Source organism: Hyperolius riggenbachi, chromosome 4, assembly GCF_040937935.1.
Source record: "Hyperolius riggenbachi isolate aHypRig1 chromosome 4, aHypRig1.pri, whole genome shotgun sequence".
Lineage (NCBI taxonomy): Eukaryota > Metazoa > Chordata > Amphibia > Anura > Hyperoliidae > Hyperolius > Hyperolius riggenbachi.
In genome coordinates this window covers 293,475,069-293,500,377 of record NC_090649.1, presented here as the reverse complement: position 1 = coordinate 293,500,377, position 25,309 = coordinate 293,475,069, and the positions used below count along the sequence as shown (strand labels likewise).

At 43.2% G+C, this 25,309-nt stretch overlaps 2 protein-coding genes across 3 annotated transcripts in view; both read right to left on the bottom strand.

The window, feature by feature from the left end:
* TPD52L1 (TPD52 like 1) overlaps nucleotides 1-4,618 on the bottom strand; it is a 172,195-nt gene extending 167,577 nt beyond the window's left edge. The window contains exon 1 of the mRNA XM_068231460.1: nucleotides 4,457-4,618. Coding sequence (XP_068087561.1) covers nucleotides 4,457-4,478 — 22 coding nt within the window. The 5' untranslated portion in view covers nucleotides 4,479-4,618. The remainder of the gene's footprint in view (nucleotides 1-4,456) is intronic.
* A 3,600-nt stretch (nucleotides 4,619-8,218) lies between these two features.
* LOC137503860 (early endosome antigen 1-like) overlaps nucleotides 8,219-25,309 on the bottom strand; it is a 71,554-nt gene continuing 54,463 nt past the window's right edge. For both annotated transcript variants that reach the window (XM_068231456.1, XM_068231457.1), the window contains exons 9-10: nucleotides 24,508-24,675; nucleotides 8,219-12,666 (exon numbers count right to left, since the gene is read on the bottom strand). In XM_068231456.1, coding sequence (XP_068087557.1) covers nucleotides 12,469-12,666; nucleotides 24,508-24,675 — 366 coding nt within the window. In that variant the 3' untranslated portion in view covers nucleotides 8,219-12,468. The remainder of the gene's footprint in view (nucleotides 12,667-24,507; nucleotides 24,676-25,309) is intronic.

The window sequence follows — 25,309 nt, the reverse complement described above, 5'->3', positions numbered from 1 at the left end:
AGTTGTGTAATCTGGCCATGTATGGGCTCTACACATCTATGCAACTGGTCAATTCGGGTGTAGCCTGCATTTGGAAGTGCTGCCATATCCTCTTGTTGTACAGTATGTACTTTGTAAAGTGCAGAGGAAGTTCGCTATATAAAATTAATGCATTTAATCTGGAAACAAACTATTTTTCTTTTACTTCCTATGACTGAAATCATCATTTAAATTATTTACAAACTCCCTTATGCTTCTAAAGTTTATATACAAATAAAAAACTGTTCAATAATATTGCCATGTGTAACCACGCTGACTGTAGTCATGATTATAATCAATTATCAAGATTATTTTGAATATTCTATCTACTCTGGCTAGCCTTGGGATAGCACCAACTAATACCTTTGTGAATAACCTTTAGGCTGGTTTTACACTGGATGTTTGCGATGCAGCAGAAACGAGGCTTCATATGAACCTATGCCAACAGGGTCATATGTATAGGCCCACCCCCTGGTTAGTGATATACTCCCTGGGCAGGAAGTATGTCACTGGGATTCCCGGCGGTCCATGCATACACGCAGCTCCGCGCTCCTGTCGTGCACACTGCCTGTGTCACCCATTGACTTGCATTACTGCATAATGCTTGTGTTGCCATGCTGCCTTTGCATCAGCATTACTACTTCAGCTGCGCCACATGGCATTGCGTAAACTCTAGACTTGCATGGCTCTTGCGGTGGGGTAGAGTACTGCGGTGCTACATAGTGTGCCAGTGCGCAAGGGGCCTCAGGGTTCATACACACATCCAATTTTGTTTGGCCAATCAATCATAAACTTTACTAAATCCATGTAGTATGAGAGCTAAATACTATGAACAGATTGTGTAAGTAAGCTCTCATAGTACATGCAGGTGGTAAAATTGCCCAATCAAAATTGGATATGTGTGTGCATCTTAAGGGTCCTTTCAAACTGTGCATGTACAGTAGAGCCTCATTTATCCAGCACAGGCGGGTGTTGCCTGATATCGGATATGTGTTCTTGCTGGTTGCTTGAAAAGTCAAGCAAATGGCGGTTAAAAAAAAAACACCCATCCCATCCCCCGTATGGTCCGCAGTGGAAATCACTTATGAATGCTCCAGGCACCAGAGTTCTTCACTCCTGTAGCTTCCAGTGGCTTTGCGGCATCCTCTGTGAACCTTTCTGATGTGTCACGTGATCTGATGCGGGTCAGGAGACACGCCGGGGAGCCGGACAAGGACACTGCAAGGCAGCTGGAAGCTACAGGTGTAAAGCAGACCGTCGCCTGCAGTATTCATGAGTCACTCCCTCTGAGCACTACTTTGCAAAGAGTTGAAGAGAAATCGAGAGCCCAATATGGTGTAGTATGTCAAAATTGATTGGATAAATGAAACAGTGAGATGGTAATACTCACAAACACGGGTTACCACCTAGGTAACCACTCATTAGGCAGGTGAGGAGATTAGACCTGTCCTCACTCAGGAATAAGAAATCGCTCTCTGTAGATAGGAAGAAAGGGGGTAGATCACCCCTCCACCTGGAGGGGACTCAAATATATTGGTAGGTGAACAGAGGTGCCAGAAGGATAAAAGTACATAACATTTTTAAAAAATTGCTGGGAGGAAGTGGTGGACTCGCCTCCATTAAAGCAGACACCAAGGACTGTAAATGTATAGATATACACATTTATTGAAAATACCCCAAAGATGCAACGCGTTTCGCGGGCACAGCCCACTTCTTCAGGCAATAAGCAGGGGATAAACAACTGTAAACAAAAGACAGAGGCATAGCTATAAATGTTGCCATAAAAAAATACAAATGGATTATTATTTAGTGTAATAAGAATAGTATTTCAAACATAGTGTTTAGTGATATGTTATAGTAGGGGGTAATTGCAAGGAATGGGTCAGTGTAAACTACATAATGTGTATAGGGGAATGGACTAGATAACAGTGGTAAAAGGTAGTTAGTAAATCAGATTAAGTTGGTATCAAATTGACCGCTTTAGGTATATTTCAGTAGAAGGTAGGGAATGGAATAAGTTGTAGCTGGCAAGAGAGAAAAAAAAGGCATGTGTAGTGGTTAAAAATAAAGATAAAGACTTACCAGCAATTCAGTTATAGCAAGCAGAGCACCTCTGTACTGTTGTGAGGTCGCTTGCTGCTTTAAATGTGTTAATGCTGGCAGCTCTGGCCTATCCAGAAGCTGCTCCAGTGTGGGTGGGTGGAGTCAGTGGCCATGGTGACAGAGAGTCCTCCAATCAGCTGCTGCCAGCTGTAAGGAGTAGATTGGTGTGCGAAACGCGTTGCATCTTTGGGGTATTTTCAATAAATGTGTATATCTATACATTTACAGTCCTTGGTGTCTGCTTTAACGGAGGCGAGTCCACCACTTCCTCCCAGCAATTTTTAAAAAATGTTATGTACTTTTATCCTTCTGGTGCCTCTGTTCACCTACCAATAACTTTGCAAAGAGTGATAGGATTGCCACCATTGTCCCCCACCAGGCATGTGGTTAGTTAAGATTACAGGATGCCTGAGTTCCGGTTAACTGGGACTTTACTGTATAATGAAAGTATGCTTCACCACCACTGTTAACACGCATGTTGCCCGGTAGCTTAAATGCGACACGCTGCTAGTGCTGGTGTTTGAATTTGGCATGCATTGCCGATTTGGAACACCTAAATACTCCGGACTTCTGCTGTTCAGCACTGAACAAGCACAGCTGAACAGTGGAATACTTCCAGTTCTGGTTTGGAATGTGACTTGAAAGGCAGTGAACTCCTCCTGACTCTGTCCACTTGTTTAGTGCTGAACAGCAGCAGTTGGGAGTATTCAAGTGTTCTAAATTGGCTATGCTGATTTCAAACACCAACACTACCTGCCACACCCTATGTGAATGTACCATAGAAATATGGATGCAAATGATATTGTAGGTTGCGATGGAAGGATAAGCAAAACAAACAAAAAAAACAGAAGGAAGAAAAAGAACTGAGATCTTCAGGCAGGAGAAAAAGAAAAAAAATGAAACAAAAGTGGAGCAGATACTAAAGAGTAATGAAGCAGAATTTTTGGTTCATTCAACAGCTGAATCCTAACTTGTAACTGCAGGCAATTCCCCCACTTACCCTCCAGTGTTTGTCTCTGCACCTTTCTTGGTACATCAGCCCCAATGCCTTTGCTTCTGTTGCTGATTAGCTTATCTTTGAATTGGCTGAAGTGGGGATGTGGTTTGCATTACTTTTTTGTACAGAACTACCATGCATCCATCTCTGCTCGGTTTGTTGACGATATACTGTATACATTCTAATATTCTAATTAAAGGGAGCTGAAAATTCCCTGAGACAATCCCTTTCTTGGTTTGATGGTGTGCGTTATTAATCTAGCTCTGTGGGCTGCATAATTTCTATTCAGCATATTTGTCTAGATCCGTGACCTACTAATGCAGGCACTAGAGGTAATGCACATAAAAACTACTGTCACTCACACTTGTAGTCATTCCACTGGCATGATACAGAAAAAGATTAACCCTTTGTGCCTGTCGGACTGTTCTTGAAATATATGACTATATATATTCATACCGTACAAAGACAGAAGCACTAAGTGCCTAAAGGTGGCCACTAAATGGTACAATGTCCAGCAAAGAATCGCACAAACGATCAGAGCGGAAATAAAATGTCGTGATACATTGATTATTTCACCATTCTCAAACCAATCTGTACTTTCTATCCATCACCACTGATTATAAAAAAAAAGTTGTTTTTTTTTAAATCTACTAAATTTTCATTGAACGACAACCATTACGGTGCCAACTAATGATGCAATCTTTTTTGTGCAACCTCACTAAATCTATGAAATAGAAGGGTAAACTGAGTGAATATACATTTAAAGGATATTTTAGGTAGACCCTCATATTACAGAGAAATGGTAAGATTGGACAAACAAAGATTGTATCTTTGGTGGGCATCTTTATAATTGTTAACAGTCGACTTGGGACTTTAACAAGATTTATTTTCTACCAATCTGATTGCTCTGATGACTCTTCAATGAAAATTGTACCTTTAGTGGGCACCTTAATAGAGAGAAAAGCCACCTGAAGGGCACTCATAGAGGCACAGATAACGGGCAGGAACAATAAGTAACAAGTTCATGTGCATGAAAATGGTCATAGCAAGTAACACATCTGATTAATAATGTTGCAGTTTGTGTCATGTAAGCCTGCATCCATTCAGGCTTTAGCAGAAAACTTACTTTGCACGTACAGTATTGATGTTTTACCATGGCAATCACTAGTTGCAGCTATTCAGCATGTGACAAGCCGTGGTGCATTTGACCATAGGACGGTACAGTACATACAGTGATGATGGCAGACACCTGTGGTGAGCAATCATGCCACAATAGATGCCTGTATTATATGCCAGGTGTGATAGAATCAGGTATGACAGTGGGAGACACTGACTGACCTGGCTGTCGCTTGTTCTCCATGTTTGTTGTGTAGGTGTCTCAGGTAGTGCGAGAAGGAGAGCGCATAGGAATCAGGGCCGGTGAGAGCTGTTCTCGTATTTCTCTATAGAGCAGTGATTGCTGAATCTCAGCACTGAGCTGTCAGCCCTTTCCCTCCCACTCGTGGCTGTGACTGTGTCAGCTCCACCTCTGCTCCTGACATCATATCACTAGCTACACCTCCTGAAGAGCATGTTCCCTGTGCTGGCACTAATTAACCCCCGATGCCTTGGACAGAACATGGCTCATTTTATACACGTCACTGTAAAATTGTGGGCATAGTAGAAATAAAGCCACAGCCAAGCAGTCCTTGTTAATTTAGGTCAAATAGTTTCTAATGTTCATGTGACAGTTCAGCCACAACTTTATTAGTGTGGTCGATGTTATAGTGGTTGATATCAGTATCTGTGCTGCAACATGTGCATTCAAGTAGAAATAACATACTGTACATATTTTGTGTTGTTCATATGTAGCACAACTTAGCATATTTGATAAAAATAGGCTATGCCACATTTTTCTGTCATTTTCTATCTCAAAGAAGAGAATGGTAGAGTTGATCCTGACTTTAGAGGTCACCTAAACCAACCCCCAAATTGCTAACCTGAATATGTCAATGTGTGTATTATGGGGTCTTGATACAGGTCACCCCTGTCTTGCTGGGCTCCCTTCTGTTGCACTGCTCTGCCCCCGTTTGCTGGTCCATCAAGAGCTAGTCGAACCAGTGGCGTAGCTAAGGAGCTATGTGCCCTAGTGCGAGTTTCACATGGGGCCCCCTAAGCCATACCTCCCAACTTTTTGAGATGAGAAAAAGGGACACTTAAGCCACGCCCATATCACACCCCTGGCCCCACCCCACCACGCCCCTAGTCACGCATACCATAAAGATTTCATAAGAAAAATATGTTGTTTTATAATTCAAACCACACTGGTCCTTTCTATCCTGGTTCATTTTTCTTCATATTATCATTTTAAAATTAGTAATATATCAATGTAAAGGATGGGAATAAAGTTTAGAGTCAATTAAACACATTTTTAGTATAGAAATATATATATTTATATAGAAAGAGGGACAAAGTCCTGAAAGAGGGACAAATGAGGTGGAAAAAGGGACAGAGGGACAGGGCTCCCAAAAAGGGACTGTCCCTCCGAAAGAGGGACAGTTGGGAGCTATGCCCTAAGCACTCTATACGTAACAATTGTTAGGGTGCACCAAAACTTGCCAAGGACATCCACAGTATTAGAGGTGCAAGAAGGGGATGGATAACAGTTTGCTAATGATTACTACTATTAAAAGCATCTATGATGTGATTATTACCAGCAAAGGACTAATAAAGAGCTAATACTGCAGTTGACGGAGGACCCTATGGGGCCCCTCTGGCTCAAATGTGGTCGCAACCTCTGCAACCCCTATCGCTACACCACTAAGTCGAATGTAAGCTGTATGAGCTGCACATGTTCTGTCCTAACTACTCTGTGCTCTCTGTGTCCGCTTCCCAGTGCATCCCCCAGTCTCCTGTTGCTGCTCGCCCCCCTCCCCCCCTTCAAAGATTATCGACAAGGGCTTGTTGGTAATCTGATTCGAACGTACTGCGCCTGCAAGAGTACAGCTGCGCCAGCACAGTAGGCCAGAACTGCTCAAGCACTTACCCATGCCAGAAAAGGAACACGGCCCCCAATCAGCTGGAGAGTCCCAGGCAGAGGACAGCGTGGCAAGCCTTTAGAGGATTCAGAGGCTTCCCTCTAGTTATGTAAGTATATGTGGGTTTTCTTTAACCTGCATATAATAATGTGCCCTTAAAAATGTATCTGTGTGCACGTAGGTGTATAAGGGATTTTTGGGTCCCTAGTGTAAATGGACCTTTGAGCTCATTTTATCTGTCATTTTAAAATAAGTTTTAAAGTACCCAAGTCCTAAACCAAGTGTCCCCTTTTACTTACCTGCAGCTTTTTCTAGCCCCTGTAGTCTGTAGGTCCCTCGCTATCCTCCCTGTCCCCTTCCTTGATCCTACTTGGTATACACTGAACTGAACACTGAACACATTATAGCCAAGTCATTATAGCAGAGCCACAAGGGGGCAGGCTTGGGCTTGAAAAGACATCAGAAAAGACAGACTCAGCTATAATGATTCCTGAGCAAAGCCAGACTGAATGCTCAGACGGGGATTTTATCAGGGCTGATAACAAGCAGGCTGAGCAGTGAAGAATGAAACCGAGAGCAGGGTAGGTGTTTTCTCTATTGTTCCCACTAATATATATGGTAAATACATGAAGGTGCTTCGTCTCTTGTTCCCTTTAAAGCAAACCTGAAGCAAGCGAAAATAAATGTATGTGATAATGAATTGTATGTGTAGTACAGCTAAGAAATAGAACATTAATAGCAAATAATTAAGTCTCATATTGTTTTCCAGTACAGGAAGAGTTAAGAAACTTCAGTTGTTATCTACGCAAAAGAGCTTCTCTAAGCACTCCGACCCAACTTGGGTTGAAGACAGTCCTGTTTTCTGAAGCACTTATCTCAACCTGTCTCTCGCTGTTTCTTGGTTGTTTAAGGTTTTACTGAAGGGAAGTTCAAAGGCTCATAAGCTCTGCTCTGTTTTGTAGTTTAAATACAGAGTGTGGTTTGTAAACTGCAAATATGACAGAATGATGCAATGTTATACAAAAAAAAGAAAAAGCTGTACAACTGAAAATATATTTAAGAGACTCTTTTCTTTGTTGCTAATGGTCTATTCATTATCTGTAAATGCATGCTTGTTCAGTGACAGTGTCTATGCCTAAAAGTATTAAAGGCACAGGATCATCAGGGACTGCCAGGTAATGTGCATAGTTTAAAAGTAAATACTGTAAATATAGCAGCCTCCATATCCCTCTCACTTCAGTTTGTCCTTCACACTGTCTGCACACATTAGGTTTACCCACCTTTTTTGAATATGTCTCCACGTCACATGCCATTCAGGTACCCCTTAAAGACTTTATGTAATCTTACCAGGGAGTCCATTGATAAGTAAAAACTTTAGGAGTTCTTTCTTTACTTCAACTTCATGAGCCTGTATCAGGACCACTAAGCATTTTAACATGCATGTGTCACTGGAATCGCCTGTCATGTGTGTATTTCACTACATGCTCAGTTTCTATTATAAAGGTTTGTAATAGATAACATAAGCCTGGCAAATGAATCTTAAACAGGCCTTATCATGGTCACAAATCAATATATATATATATATTCTCCTAATCCACTATGTGTTGCATAGTGCTAGCTGTATTTCAGGTAGCAAATTCATAATGACTTCTTGTGAGATGAAAGTCATCCTGTCTGACAAACAGGTACAGCACACTGAGGATTATGACGACTGTACTTCCAGGCAAAGATGAGCATTTTGGTAACCATGACAACCTGTCCTCAATTTTATAATCGTTTGCTACTCCAGCTGCCTACACACAGTATTAAAATTAATATGTATATTAATAAATTCATGGATTTAATTTGTGAACGTCCTATATAGAAAGGGCAAAAGGCATGAGTAATGTCCTCTAGCAATGTTATAAAATAAATGACCTTATGCTACACAAGGGACTACTTATATTGCATTGCCCTATAAACATGTTTTGTGGCTTGTTATCCCTTGAATCCCGATAGAGAAAGAATCTCCTGGTAACAAAAGTAAAAATGACACAAGAACATTTTATGCACCATGATTTATTATATTTTAACCACAGTAAACATTCATGTCTTAGTGTGCAGTAACTGTACTTGGCCAAGAGACAAATGAAACGGTTTATATTATCCTTGGCATAGGCTTGCCTTGCCTTCTGTAATTGTATTGATCAAATATACTCCAAGTGCAGCTTCTAGAAAAGCCAATAGATCTGTGTGAGAGCATAAAGGGGACACAGTGTAGATCAACAGATACCCTGATCTTCCAGGCAAGTCCTAGGCCTAGGAAATCCCTTATTAGGCCCATTCAAACAGGTAATTAACAGCAGTAGTCAGTAAGTGTTCATGTCACTCACCAAGCACCTGCTTAAGTTACCACCAATTCAAACAGTATCAAGTGAAACATTGGATTTACATTTCTGGCGCCTATAGGCAAATTATATATATCTACTATATATAATTAACAATTATATATATCTACTATATATAATTAATCAATAAACATTACATCCCTAGCTACACCCATTTCATAACTGACTAAATGGATTATCCATATGTTCATTTTTCGATATTAAAATGCTTTATGGCCCAGTCCTTTCTCTACAAACACATATGGACAACTGCGAATGATTCAAATTAGTAAATCGCACTATTTGCCACCGCAGCAGACACCCCTCCAATATGGTGTCTTCAGGAACATGCCTAATGAGAAACCAGGCCTTGGTGAAGTGCACTAAATCACACTGCTTCAGTGTCCCGTACTTCACAGCATCATGACAGGTTTAGTGCCAGCCAGGCTATGGTTGCCATTTACAGTAACCAAGAAGGCCACATTCTCACTACTTCCTACACTGAGATACTTAACAGCTGCACAGGTAATTTCATGGGCAGTGAATGTGTGGCTTTGTCTTCTGTTAATGTAAATAAGCCCTTATAAATTCTGATGGACTATCCATGTACAGTGGCTTAGTAGTACATGAGTAGATGTTAGCATGACAGGAAATGTACTGCCACATGATCATTAGGTGATTTTTTTCCCATAGCTCTATATAAATTCATATTTAATTTGCAGCAATTGCTTCTCATGACGTTAATACCCCACGGCATGGGGTCAATGTGGCCACCTGGACTTCACCACAGAACCCCTGAAAGGATGATGAAATGGTACCTCTGGTGGGCAGAGGACCCATGTTGTGGCACCTGGGATTATCACACCAGTGACAGGGAGTACAGGTGACACTGTGATGTGGATTGTGGAGATGTCAGTTGCTGAGCTGAGGGATGAAAACACACCTCAGCTCAGATGGAGAAATGAAACTGATGATCAGGTAATGTAGAACATGGTCAAAGTCACAGCCTGAGGTCAGGTAGGTGATAACAGGCTGAGTCGAGGTCACAAGAAAGGCAGCATAGCAAGAATAGTGTAACAAGCCAGTCAACAACAGGTGCAATTCATAAATATGCATATGTGAAAGCTGGCACAGTAGTGATGAGATAAGAATCCCCAAACATATTGATTGGCTGTATGAGTGTAATGATCTCAGGTGCTGCACATCAGGTGCTTTCCATGGTGCTGAACTTGAACTGACAACCCCCAAAAGGAGAAGGAGTAAGTCCCTTTTGATCTCTGTCACCAAGACATATGTTCCCACTGCAGAAATATCTCAAATTCCTGCTCTGGTGACAACCATAACATTTTGAAATTTACTTCACTCTCTATACTAGTGCCAACCATAACAGGGACTAGTGATTGGTATTATCCCAATGGAAACACAGAAAACAATAAACACCTAAGTAAGGTTCTAGCCATTCTTCTGCTTCTTCTGAGTTACCTCATTGGCTCCAAATTTTAGCTTGTTTTTGTTTGTAGACCAACTTTACATTTTAATTTGTAAATAGGTAAGAATTTACAAAACTTGAAATCTCAAACTGCAAACTTTTGCCACTATAAAGGCTCTTTTATACTACATGTGATTCAGATTCTGATTTCCAATTTTGATGCAATTTTACATGCGATCCTGATTTTTTATGTTATTCGCTCTTTTGCACTGCATGCGATTCCGATTTTGATGAGATTCTACATGTGATTCCGAATTTTGATGTAATAAAAAAAAGTCCTGCATGCTGCATTTTTTCTGCGTTTTTCTTCCTGCTTTACTAGCATCCAGTGAAAATCACAAACCGGAATTGCAAATCGGAATCGCTATATACGGCGTAAAATAAGCCTAACTCTCACCTTGGTGTGTGAGTAATTAAACATTCAAAGCAGGAGCCATTGCTACAAATTTTTTCATACCAGCACTGACCATAGTGTGTATGTGTGTGTGTATATACAGTCAGGTCCAGTCAGATACAATTCTAACATTTTTGGCTATATACACAACCACAATGGATTTGAAAGAAAATGAACACGATGTGCTTTAACTGCAGGCTGTCAGCTATAATTTGAGTGGAATTTACATCCAAATCAGGTGAACGGTGTAGGAATTACAACAGATTGCATATGTCCCTCCCTCTTGTTAAAGAGACACTGAAGCGAAAAAAAAATTATGACATAATAATTTGTATGTATAGTACAGCTAAGAAATAAAACATTAGGAGCAGAGACATAAGTCTAATATTGTTTCCAGTACAGGAAGAGTTAAGAAACTCCTGTTGTTATCGATGCAAATAAAGCCATTGAGCTCCACAACTTTCAAAGTTGCAGAGAGCTCTGTCTTCTGAGGCTTGTTATCTCAACTGTCAGTCACAGTATTTTCTTTTTCTCTCCAGAGGACAGGTCAATAGTTTACAAGACTGCTCTGTAAACACATTTAGAATGCTGAGTAGTGTGTAAACTGCAAATATTAGAGAATGATGCAATGTTATAAAAAAACACTATGTAACTGAAATTAAAAATATGAGAATATTTTCTTTGCTACTAATCTTCTAGTAATTATCCATACTACACAACCAATTCATTATATCATATATTTTTTTCGCTTCAGTGTCTCTTTAACCATTTAAGCCGCTGCTATTGTGCTGCTGCGCGTTAGCACGCGCGCCCGGGTTGCCCCCCGTTAGCCCGGAGATGACTGCGCAGACGCTGGCCCGGCTGCCCGTGGCTGACGCATATGACGTCATGCATCTGACATAGTGATGTCATAGGCGTGCACAGTGCGCTCCCAGCCACAGGCAGCAAAGCCAGCGCCTGCGCAATCACCCTGACTCTGGCAACTTAGAAGAAGATCCCGGGAAGCTTTCAGGTACAATGCAGGGGGCAGAGAGGAGAACGGGGGAATGATAGGCATCGGCACAGGTGACAGTATATGCCTGCTCACCTCCCCCCCCCCCTTTGGTATCCTTTGAGCTAAAAGCTGCTTAATTAAATAATTACCAGAACTTCATGAGAATGATCGCACAAGAAGTTGCATCACTTTGAAACGTTTATCTTTAAAGTATGTTACACAAAGCTAAAAGGAGATGATGACAAGTAATTCTTAACTCTAAGCTGTGTGCTCCCAAAATGCTGGAAACCATATTCTGAGCTGAAGAGGTCTTTACATACAAAAATAAATGTGAGGTACTGTAGTCAATGTGCTGCCCTCCTTCTCTCTTTACGTTGTTTTGGGGAGAGCCGCCAGCTCAATCAAAGGGAAGAATTACAACGTGACAACTGTGCATCTGCCTCTCATCTACTCTGCCTTAAGATATATCTACAATGCGGTAAACATGAAGGCTGAAATCGCTGACCTTTAGGAAAATGCTATGTGCTCAGTTATGATGTGCATTGGCACTCACCTTCATCAAGTATGCAGATAAAAAAAATATGGGAAACCTGGAAAACTGCTCTGCATAACTGTCCCAGGTAGGCTATTGCAGCCACAGAATTAGAATTTCAGCCAGGAAAATAAAATTTGTTTTAAAGGGAACCTGAGAGGGCGGATTAGCAATAAAATATACATATCTAGGGCTTCCCTCCAGCCTTCTTTGGCCTGATCGCTTCCACTGTGTCCTCTTCTTCCTCTCCATTCACACGCAATTGGCCCCATAATGTCTTCTGGTCTGGGGCCAAGTGCACATGCCCGGCCGCACATGCGCTTCCATCGCCTGAAGCATTCTGCGGCTGCACAATACTACTGTGCAAGCCCCGAATGCTATGTATATTTTATTGCAGGGGCCCCATCTCAGGTACACTTTAAAGAAGAGATCAGCTATGTTACCCTTCATATTTTTCTCAGGATAAGAAAATTATTAGGAGATTTCAGGTGGTGACTGCACACATCTGCACATAAGCCATTAACTCTCCTTTAAAATAAGCCACGGGTGGCAGATGTACTAATATTTCTCAAGGGAGAGCTCAGTTAAAGACCTGGAGACCTGTTTCATGGAGCCTGCCAAGTCTGAGATCTCCTTCCACCTGACAGACTGCAGAGATCGCTGTAGAGAGTGTTCTGAAGTTATAGTGGAAATGTGCCTATCTAGCTCCTCTATTCTTGCAGAAATGTGGAGTAGATCGGTCTCCTTGGTTGTTATCTAACAAAGAGAAAAAGAAAAGACAGAAATGCTTTATTATTATTACACTTAACATGTGGCAGCTAGACACACTTAAAGAGACTCTGAAGTCTCTTTTTTTACCTGTTTTTTTTTTTTTTTTTAATTTTTATTTAATCCTGTTCTGCATTATATTCCAAGTGGATTCTCCACATTCCCGCGGCAGAACGAGTGATTTATTACCGAGAAATAGCCCTGCAAAGTTCCAGGACTCCCAGGGCTTTTCTTACTGGAAGAGGCAGAGCTTTGTGCTGTAGCTCTGCTTCCTCCTTAGTAAACCTTTGCCGATCTCAGCCTCTCCCTGCCCCTCTCAGTGTTCTTTCACTGAGAGGGGCGGGGAGGAGGCAGAGATTGGCGGAGATTGATTGTGGAGAAGGGAGAGCTATAGCTACCTCCCATTAATTCGCTAATAACTTTATCACTAATTATCACAATGAATTGATCTACAGTATATCTTGTTTTTTCCACCACCAATTAGGCTTTCTTTGGGTGGTACGTTTTGCTAAGAGTTCTTTTTTTCTAAATGCATTTTCACAGGAATATTAAGACAAAAATTGAAAAAAATCATTATTTCTCAGTTTTCGGCCATTATAGCTTTAAAATAATACATGCTACCATAATTAAAACCTATGTATTTCATTTGCCCATTTGTCCCGGTTATCACACCATTTCAATTATGTCCCTATCACAAAGTATGGCACCAATATTTGATTTGGAAATAAAGGTGCATTTTTTCATTTTTATTGTAATATACCCACTTCACATGCATATTAAAAAAGTTCATACCCTTAGGTAACTATTTATGTTTGGGGTTTATTTTTTTTAATTGTAATTTTTTTTTTTAATATATAAAAATGTTATTTTAAATGTAATAATGTCTGTTTATTTCATTGAAATGTAGATGTAGTTTTACTATTTGGACACAAGATGGCCACAGTAAAAAAAAAATGTTTTAATCCTGGAAGCGAACGTCCTTGCTTCCAGGAAGGGTATAGAGGGCGGGAAACTTTTTTTCATTAGAAAGACGGCGGTTTCTGAAAAGAAGCCGCCGGTCTTTCTAGCGGGGACTTAGATCGATAAATGGGAAGCTTGTTCCCATTCATTGATCTCTGGGCTAACAGAGAAGGGGGGGGGCAACATGTGTGTGCGGGAGTGCGCAGCAGCGCTATAGCAGCCGCCTGGACGTGACAATCATCATCAAGTCAGGCAGATAACTAATGGTGGTAATTTCCACTTAAGAATTTACAGGATTTTTATTACAGGATCAGACTATGGTGGTTGATTCACAAAATCGTGGTAATACTGCCGTATACAGACAGTGCATGGCAATATTACCCTTATCTGCAGTACTCAAGTAACGTGTGCATTGCTACAATAACGTACGTTACTAACGATCATGCTACTTGAGTACCGCGTGTCGCGCTAATAGCGTAACTCAGAAAAACTGTCTGTGCACGACAGTATTACCTCGATTTTATGAATCAACGCCTATATAATTTGTTGACTGTGGAGCTCAGAGCTCAAAAATCAACCGTCGCTGTATGTTGGTAAAGAACCACCTAGGAGGCCTGCCTATGGCTACAAAACACTAAGGATGCGTTCCCACTTGCACCGGATCATGCACGGCAAGCAGGACCGGACAGTGTAGTGTCCACTCTGATGGTCGGCTGTGGTCTGGGTGTAGCCCGGGGCAGATGTGTTACCCCTATATATGGTATATATGGTAAATGCATCTGCCCTGGATTATCACAGACTGCACAGAAGTGCAGCCCACTTACAGCATGAACCCACAGATCTGTTGCAGTGTGACAAGTGTGAATGGCTCCAATTTATAAAATGCCAGGGCACCTGTACGGGTCATGGTGTTCAGGCATCCCGGCAGCGATGGAGAGAAGACATAGGACACAAGAGAAGGTGTGCCGGTGGATAGGTGAGCCTAAACTCTGCTGTAATACTCACCACGGGTCTAAAAGGTACATATTTTATGTAGGGGGTAAGACCAGCTAGGGGTCTGTCGGTTGTCATGAAATCGAACGCTGCTACCACCATCTGGAGTGAATTATAGTTTCAATTGATTCCGCCCTAAAATCGATCAACATTATAATCAGGCGGCCACGTTGTCTCTGGCAAATTCGATCATAATGATTGAATCTACTGTGAAAATCAAGTAATGTATGAGCACCTTCAGAGATTCCACGCAACTCCTATTTAGGATTAGGATTACTAATTATAATATACTATTTTTTAAAACAGCTAAACTGAAATCAAAGGTCTATGCAGACAGTTCCTTATTTATTTTTCCCTATCAGAATCCATGCGCACCCAGCAATTTGGGACACCACCTGTTTGGAGTACGGGCAGAATGTCTTCTAAGATCTTGGTAAAGGGCCATAAAGACACCTCTACTTAACCTCTCTGAAACAATGGGATGAACCCACTGCCGCCCAGCACTCACCTTCAGACTACAGATGGCCCGAACCACGTTCGCGAACCTCCCCAAACATGCAAACTTTTGCAAACTGCAATAGACTTCAATGAGGAGGCGAACTTTGAAAACTAGAAACATTTATGCTGGCCACAAAAATGATGGAAAAGATGTTTCAAGGGGTCTAACATCTGAGGTTTTGCATGGGGAAGTGGGATACACGCCAAAAGTCCCGGGGGAAAAAATCTGGATTTGACGCAAAGCAGCGTTTTAAGGGCAGAAATCACATTGCATGCTAAATTGGAGGCCTAAAGTGCTTTAAAACATCTTGCATGTGTATACATCAATCAGGGAGCGTAATTAGAGTACTGCTTCACAATGACAGACCAAACTCACTGTGTAATGCACCGCAAACAGCTGTTTGTGTTGTGACGGCCGTGCTGGACTGGTGCGCACCATGTCCAGAGTGCAGGCGATAGCGGTTTTCAATCCCATATAGTCGCCAGGCTGAAGTAGCTCCATGACAGAACAACGGTGACTGTCCAGCTGATTAAATTTGGTCTGTCCACAATGAAGCAACGACCTTATTATCTTGGGTGTGCCACCCCCCGAGACACTCATATAGCCGTCGGTCATTGCTTCATTGTGATACGCAAGCCCCTTCAACGCGGCAAGGTAACGATCATGAAGGGGAATTGACATAAGTACATGCCTTTTGTTGTTGTTTGTTGTTGCAGCTGCAGTGCAGCCAGAAAAAATAGGCAGGCAAGTACACGCACCAGAAAAATTATTATAGCGGCCGCTGCTAGCAGCAGCCTTAAAAATTCAGGAATCCGCCTGGAGTCTTGGACCCTGTTGGTGGTGGCGGAGAAGGCAGTCAACCGGCCTGCAGGCAGAGATGCTGTGTGGGGAGCGACTTAGTCATGGGGCAGGCAGTCACACGGTGTGCAGGCAGAGATGCTGTGTGCCTGGACTGACGTAGTCTTTGGCGGGCAGTAGCCCCCCGGGATCCCTGCCTCATTCATTTTGATAAAGGTGAGATACTGAACACTTTTTTGACTTAGGCGACTTCTCTTCTCAGTGACAATGCCTCCAGCTGCGCTGAAGGTCCTTTCTGACAGAACGCTTGAGGCAGGGCAAGTCAGAAGTTGCATGGCAAATTGGGACAGCTCTGGCCACAGGTCAAGCCTGCGCACCCAGTAGTCCAAGGGTTCATCGCTGCTCACAGTGTCTGCATCCAGACTTAAGGCCAGGTAGTCGGCTACCTGCCGGTCGAGGCGTTGGTGGAGAGTGGATCCGGAAGCGCTAAGGCGAGGCGTTGGACTACAGAATGTCCGCATGTCCGACATCACCATGAGATCGCTGGAGCATCCTGTCCTTGCCTGCGTGGACAGGGAGAAGGATTAATGGCAGTGGTACCTTTATTGCGTTGTGCTGTGACATCACCCTTAAACGCATTGTAAAGCATAGTTGCCAGCTTGTTCTGCAAGTGCTGCATCCTTTCTGCCTTCTGGTAATTTGGAAACATCTCCGCCACTTTGTGCCTATACCAAGGTTTTAGTAGCGTGGCCACCCAGTACAGCTCATTCCCCTTGAGTTTTTTCATACGTGGGTCCCTCAACAGGCTGGACAGCATGAAAAACGCCATCTGCAGAAAGTTGGATGCAGACGTACTATCCATCTCCTCTTGCTCTTCCTCAGTGATGTCAGCTAAGTTCTCCTCCTCCCTCCAGCCACAAACAATACCACAGGAAAGTTGAGCAACACAAGCCCCCTGCGACACCTGCTGTGGTTGTTCTTCCGCCTCCTCCTTCTCCTCCAAAACAACACCTTCCTCATCATCTGACTCCTCTTCCCCACAACTCTTCCTCCTGTTCCTGTTCACGCTCCTCCACAGCTTGATCCACCACTCTACGCACGGCACGCTTCAGGAAGAAGGCATATGGGATCAAGTCGCTGATGGCGACTCACCAGGTTTGTCACCTCCTCAAACGGCCGCATGAGCCTGCAGGCATTTCACATCAGTGTCCAGTACTTCGGCCAGAACATCCCCATCTCCCCAGACTGTGTCCTTTGACTGTAGTTGTAGAGATACTGTTTGACGGCTTTCTCCTGTTGCAGCAGGCGGTTGAACATCAGGAGGGTCGAATTCCAGCGAGTCAGGCTATCGCAAATCAAGCGTCTCATCGGCAAGTTGTTTCTCCGCAGAATATCGGCAAAGCGTGCCATGGCCGTGTAAGACCGCCTGAAATGCCCACACACCTTCCTGTACAGCTTTTGGAAGTCCTGTAAGCCTGGGTACTTAGACACAAATCTCTGAATTATGAGACTGAGCACATGTGCCATGCACGGTACATGTGTCAACTTTCCCAAATTCAAAGCTGAAATGAGATTGCTGTCGTTGTCACACGCCACGTTGCCGATATCCAGTTGGTGCGGGGTCAGCCACTGATACACCTGTTTGTTCAGAGCAGCCAGGAGAGCTGCTCCAGTGTGACTCTCCGCTTTGAGGCAAGACATGTCTAAGATGGCGTGACACCGTCGTACCTGGCATGCAGCATAGGCCCTGGGGAGCTGGGGCTGTGTAGCTGGAGAGGAGATCGCAGCACCAGTAGAGTTGAACTGCCACTCAGCCAAGGAGGAGGAGGACGACAGCGAAGAGGATGTAGCAGGAGGAGCGGAGGTGGCAGCAGGCCTGCCTGCAAGCCGTGGAGGTGTCACTAGGTCCGCTGCACAGCCACGTACTCCGTGCTTGCCATCGGTTACCAGGTTGACCCAATGGGCCGTGTACGTAATGTACCTGCCCTGACCGTGCTTGGCAGACCAGGCATCCATGGTCAGATGGACCCTTGACCCAATGCTGTGTGCCAGAGATGACACCACTTGCCTCTCAACTTCATGGTACAGTTTGGGTATCGCCTTTTTGGAGAAATAATTGCGGCCTGGCATCTTCCACTGCAGTGTCCCAATGGCCACAAATTTGCAGAAGGCCTCAGAGTCCACCAGCTGGTATGGTAACAGCTGGTGAGCTAACAGGTCCACCACGCCAGCTGTCAGATGCTGGGCAAGGGGGTGACTGGCAGAAATTGGCTTCTTCCGCTCAAAGATTTCCTTCACGGACACCTGGCTGCTGTGGGCAGAGGAGCAGGAACCACTCAAGGGCAGAGGCCGAGTAGAGGAGGGTGGCTGTGAAGGTGCAAGGGAGAAAGCGGCTGAAGATGCTGCACCTGAAGGAGAAGGAGGGTGGCTTTTCTTTTGCGTGCTGCTTGGAGCCGCTCAAGGTGAGAGGCGGAGTCGCCGGAGTGGAGGAGGTTGGCTGTGATTATGAAGGTGCAAGGGAGAAAGCGGCTGAAGAAGATGATGCACCTGAAGGAGGAAGAGGAGAAGGAGGCTGGCTTTGCTTTTGTGTGCTGCTTTTGCTCAGGTGGTCTTCCCATTGCAGTTTGTGCCTTTTCAGCATGTGCCTTCGTAAGGCAGTTGTCCCTACGTGGGTGTTGGCCTTTCCATGGCTCAATTTTTGGTGGCAGAGAGTACAGATGGCATTGCTCTGATCCTTGGCATACACACTAAAAAATTTCCACACCGCTGAGCCGCCCTGGGGTGTGGGCACTATGGTGGCGTCAGCAGCTGACGTTGCAGGGCTTGTTGGCTGGCTGTCCATAGGTGGCGATACATGGCGCCGGACACTGCCACCAGCTTTTTCTGATGACGAGCTCCCCCTGCTTCCTTCAGCAACTCGTCTCCTCCTACTCCTCTCTGGCTCCCCCTCTGAACTGTCCCCTTGGTCATCGTGTCTCTTAGGATCCCACATGGCATCCATGGCAGTATCATCATCATAATCATCCACCAAAGCTTTGCTTGTATCAGACACCTCCAAAACTGCACCAACAGCAGGTACTTTATCATCCTCCTCCTCACACCTTACGTCCATAGTGTCGCCTAACTCAGACATATGAGGTGGTGTAACTTGCTTAGCGCCTTCATCTTGTTGTAACAATAATGGCTGTGAATCAGTGATTTCTCCACCAAATAACTCCTGCGAAGTGTCAAATGTAGCAGATGTGGTACTTGGAGTAGCGCTGATGGATGCGGAAGATGAGGTGTTCTGTGTTAAATAGCCAACCACGTCCTGACGATCTTGGGAGTTGATGGGACATGCCTTCTTCTGTGCACTGTACTTTGGGCAAGGGCCGCACGAAATCACGTCAGCACGACCTTGAACAGACCTGCCGGGTGGCCTGCTTCTGGGTCTGCCCCGCCTCTGCCTCTACCTGTTTTGTCCATATCGGGGGGATGATGTGAAAGGTATGCACTGACTTGACTAATACAATGTGCAGTCACACAGGTGCAGTGAAAGGTAGCAGTGACTGGTATTACAATACAATATGCAGCTGTCACACAGGTGCAGTTAACAGGTATGCACGGACTGGTATACTAAACAGCATGCGGTCACACAGGTGCAGTAAACAAGTATGCAGGGATTAGTATTACAAATGTGCAACTGTCACACACAGGTACCGTGAACAGGTGCAATGACTGGTGGTATATAACACTGCTTGCGCTCACGTAGGTAGGTAGGTAGAAGCACTGAACAGTGAACAGGTGCAGTGATTGGAATTACAAATGTGCACCTGTCACACACAGGTATCCTGAACAGGTGCAATGACTGGTGGCATTAACAATGCGTGCGATCACGTAGGTATAGGTAGATATAGGTAGGTAGGTGCACTGAACAGTGAACAGGTGCAGTGATTGGGATTACAAATGTGCAGCTGCCTGTCACACACACAGGTAGTCATTTTATGTGCTGGGCTTGGCAGTGGCACAGTAGGAATTACCAAGGCTGTCTATGCAACACAAGTGTCTGAGGGACACACACAAAAAAAATAGGTGTGCCACGGCTGTCCCCTGGGGGACAAGAGAGCAATTGGCTGTCATAGGCTGAAGCCTATGACAGCCGATCGCCTGATTGGCCAGCTGGGGGGAGGGAGGGTTTTTCTAAAAAAATAAAAATTAAATAAATACCGGTAGTAAAAAATATTTTTTAAAAACGAACATAAAGATTGATAAAAAAAACAAACAAACAACTGGGGGGCGATCAGACCCCACCAACAGAGAGCTCTGTTGGTGTGTGGGGGGGGGGATTCACTCGTGTGCTGTGTTGTGCGGTCCTGCAGCTTGGCCTTAAAGCTGCAATGGCCATTTTAGTAATAATTAGCCTGGTCTTTAGGGGGGTTTACCACTGTGGACATCAAGTGGTTTTAAAAGTATTCTTAGTTTATAGTTCTTTGCTGTAACAATGTCTTAAAATAGCTAAACTTCATCATGAATTGTACTGGAATTCTTACGACTCTTCTGCTAGTTACACTCTGTACAAACACCTTGGGGAAGAAAGTACTGATTACACAACTTCTAATTAGTGTAAGTTTTTTCTCTGTATATTGGCAGAAAATCTGTTTTCTCCAGTGATTTGTCAAATGCATATGGTGTGTGACAGTGCTACATTGATAACCCCTACGCACAAAAAATGGCTCAAGAACAAACTGTTTTTCTGCTACTTCAAGTGTGATTACAAATGAACACCTAACATCAATTGTCAGCTTTCTTCCATTCAATAAGAAAGCTTGTCTTAGGCTGTACAATAAAATGGCTTATCCTAGGCTATACAATAAAATGGCTTGTACTAGGCTATATAACAAAAAGGCTTGTCCTAGGCTTAATAACACAATGGCTTGTCCTAGGCTATATAACAAAATAGCTTGTCATAGGCTGCACAAAAACATAGCTTGTCCTTAGCTGCAAAACAAAATGGCTTGTCCTAAGCAATACAACAACATTGCTTCTCATAGGCTGCACAACAAAATGGCTCATACTAGGCTGCACAACAAAATGGCTCATACTAGTCTATACAACAAAATGGCTCATACTAGGCTGCACAACAAAATGGCTCATCCTAGGCTGCACAACAAAATGGCTCATCCTAGGCTGTACAACAAAATGGCTCATCCTAGGCTGCACAACAAAATGGCTCATCCTAGGTTGTACAACAAAATGGCTCATACTGTTCAACAAAATGGCTGCACAACAAAATGGCTCATACAAGGCTGTACAACAAAATGGCTCATCCTAGGCTGTACAACAAAATGGCTCATCCTAGGCTGTACAACAAAATGGCTCATCCTAGGCTATACAACAAAATGACTCTTATTAGGCTATATAAAACAAAAATGGCTCATCCTAGGCTGCACAACAAAATGTCTTATCCACTCATCTTAGGCTGCACAACAAAAAGGCTTATCTTAGGCCAGTGTTTTTTCAAACCTGTCCTCATGACTCCCCAACAGTGCATGTTTTGCAGGCAACCTCACCTGCGCATAGGTGGGTTAATTAGTGTCTCAGCTAGGTGGATTCAATGTAGCTGAAACACTAATTACCCCTCCTGTGCATAGGTGAGGTTGCCTGCAAAACTTGCACCGTTGGGGAATCACGAGGACAGGTTTGAGAAACACTGTCTTAGGCTGCAAAACAAATTGGCTCATCCTAGGCTATACAAAAAAAATGGATCATTTTAGGCTGCAAAACAAAATGGCTCATCCTAGGCTGCACAACAAAATGGATCATCCCTGCACACTGCAAATCTGTTTTGCGATTCCAATTCCGTTTCCGATTCCGATTTTCAAATCCGATTTTCCCTGAAAACATTCAACAGAAAAACAGATAAAAAAATGCAGGATGCAGTAAAGATTAAAAATCGGAATTGGATGTAAACACCGATTAAAACGCGGAATCGGAATCGCATGCAGTGTGCAGGGAGCCTAATACTGTACATGCTGTTTATAGACCTCCTATATAATGTCTAATATGTTGAAATTATGCAATTTGTATTAGATTTTTCGAAGGGAATGGAAATTATAAAAAAAATGCAAAGTATATTTGCATGATACACATTTGTTCTCCAATATACAGCAGTGGCAATGCAGTAATTACATGGATGTAATACACACATTTTGCCATCTGGTGGCCATAGTCTATATTTTGTTATATTACATTATGGTGAGAGGAAATCTCACACAGTAAAATGATTTAACCACTTGAGGACCACAGTGCTAAACCCCCCTAAAGACCAGGCTGTTTTTTCTGTAATTGGTCACTGCAGCTTTAAGGCCAAGCTGCAGGGCCGCACAAGACAACAGAGGAGTGACCCCCCCTTTTCCCCCCACCAACAGAGCTCTCTGTTGGTGGGGTCTGATCACCCCCCAGTGTTTATTTTTTTATCAATATTCATGTTACTTTTTTAAATTATTTTTTACTATGTCTTTATTTTATTTTTTTAAACCCTCCCGTCCCCAGCCGGCCAATCCTGGCGATCGGCTGTCATAGGCTTCTAAGGTTCTTTCCATTGGCCTCTGAGAAAGCTTTGTCTTAAAGCGAAACAGCTGTCAGGCCTCCCTCACCCCCACTGTTCACCCTGATGTGTCATCCCACCATGGATTAAAGGTATTTCACTTGTGCAATCACAGTGCCTCGCTCTCCTTTTTGCTACAATTACAGTGTTTGTCTCTGAGTTGCACATGTACGCATTGAGTAGGAATCGGGTGTATCAGACCTATGCCTCCTGCTGATATCTAGTGCCAGTCTTTTCTCTCATTTATTGTGTCGCTTCCACAGTCAGTGTGAGAGGCTCCTTCTCTGGACAGCTTTAAGAAACGGCTAAAAACCCACCTCTTTTCCCGAGCCTTTGAGACTGTATAATGCAGGTCACAGCGCTTTGAGTTCCCAGGGAGAAAAGTGCTTTAAAAATATTATTGTTATTGTTACTAAAGCTGTACAGATGCAGGTGAGTAAATTGAACCATTCTATGGGGGGGATGGAGTTAAATGGCTGGGGGTGGGGGGTAGGGGTAAGTGCTCCCTATGAATAACTGGTCCCCTTCAGCCACATGATTTTGAAAGGAAAATTATGATAATTAGAAATTATGACTGTGTATGAGAAACATGTTATATAGAGGAAATTATGCTAACCTGTTTATGTAATTAGGGGACATGATTATTTTCTCTATGGTATGTATTTCTTCTTAATTTATTGTAACAAAACCCCTTGTTTCCTTTGTGGTGGCAAAAAATATTCAAGACAACAAGTCCTCACAGGAGCTTGTGGTTAGCGGTGATCGCAAGGTCCTCCTAATCAGGGATTTGACCTGTGGTCAATACCACAGCCACCAATCACAACAATTTCTCTGAAAGGTACAGCAGCATACTCAATGGCTCTTTCATTGTGCAACCAAGTCACAAGACTTTCTCAACATATTGTGACCTGTACAAACCAGTGAAGGGCCAGCAACCAGAAGAACATTGCTGTTCATTAAGTCATGTTAAGATTAGAAGCACTCAACAGCACCACATCAGTCTTTTATAAATAGGCTGATGATATGTTCTGAGAAGCTCTGTGATAAGAGGAAAGCTATGAAGCTGCACACTATCACCACTTGATAAATAATTCTCCTACTTTTTTTTTCTTGATGTGATCAGGACAATGGGCAGCATTATGGAATGTAAAGCAGAGAGAAGGCACACAAGACCACTGAAGTTAGAGAGTGTGCAGGAGAGGTAGAGCCAAGGATGTTGACAAAAGTGTGAGGGTGACAGAGGAAGCAAGAGATGGTGAATGAAATTTTGCTCTTATGAATCTTGTGTTTGTTTTCTATGCTTGATGTTCCATGTGTTTGCACAGCCACCCAACACTTAATCCAGTCCTACATCTGAGCAATCCAGCAGCCGGCACTGAACTCTTGATCCTGCACCATACATGCCCACTCCAACCTATGCCTTTGTCAGCAGAAACTGATTTTCCAGTAGCTAACAATACCACAATTCATGCATTTGTTAACTTGCATGCATTTGTTGTAAGCATCAGTGGAAAGCATCATGTTATTTGTACTTGTAATGTATGCAGGTTTGTAATTTACAGACCTCCCAACTTTCTGAGATGAGAAAGAGGGACCACTAAGCCACGCCCCTGCCACAACCCTGACCACACCCCTAGTCACGCATACCATAAAGATTTCATAAGAAAAATATGTTGCTTTATAATTCAAACCACACTTGTCCTTTCTATCCTGGTTAATTTTCCTTCATATTAACATTTTAAAATTAGTAATATATCAATTTACAGGATGGGAATAAAGTTTAGAGTCAAACACATTTTTAGTAGAGAAATATATATATTTACATAGAAAGAGGGACAAAGTCCTGAAAGAGGGACAAATGAGGAGGAAAGAGGGAAAGAGGGACAGGGCTCCCAAAGAGGGACTGTCCCTCCAAAAGAGGGACAGTTGGGAGCTATGTATTTATTGCATAGCTCTGTATTATCAGATTATATGTATTGTCACTAGTAGTTACCTGGTTTTGTAGATGACCAACATGGTCAACTAGTAAGGCCTTGTCTCCCTTTAGTTCTGTGTTGATTTGCTCCTCCTTGGCCAACATGGCATGTAGCTCAGCAATCTGGCTGTTTAAAGTGCTTGTATTTAAACTTTGTAGGGTGTTTCCACTCATTAGCAAGTCAATCTGTGACAGAAAATAACATGGAAACAACACATAAAACAAATACAAAATGCATAAAGAAAGTTACCAGAAAAAAAAGATTTACATTGCAATATAGCCCTTTTATGGTGCATTGAATTTTCGCTTTTACATGCACAGGTAAAAAATGCATCTAATTAATAATCTCATGAAATATTTGGAAATGTGGCTGTTTTCACAGAAACAAGAGTGTAACTTATAACAGTCAGGTACACAGCAGGATTGGATACCACTCGGCACTCAGCAGAAACTTTCTGGAGGGAAAAGGGGGGTGTCAAACTGCACTTGCATGAGTTGTATTACACACATCCCAGTATTACACCCGTATGGAGGCTTATTCAGACAAGCTTGGTGGCTTGCAGACCGGCAGACTGAGAGCAGAGGCAGGTTATACGAAGTTTTAGTACATTTGAGGCAGGCCGGGCACTGTCACTTTAAATGCTTTTAATTGTATCTTGCAGCCATATATACATTCATTGTTGCATGAACATCACATCGTAACTGTCACAAACCTTGAGTGATGGCGGTGCTGGGGTGTTGGGGACAAGGGTGACCAGGGAAGAACGGACGGCACAACAGCCGTTTCACGCCTTGCTCACGTGCATGTCCTGTAAGAATG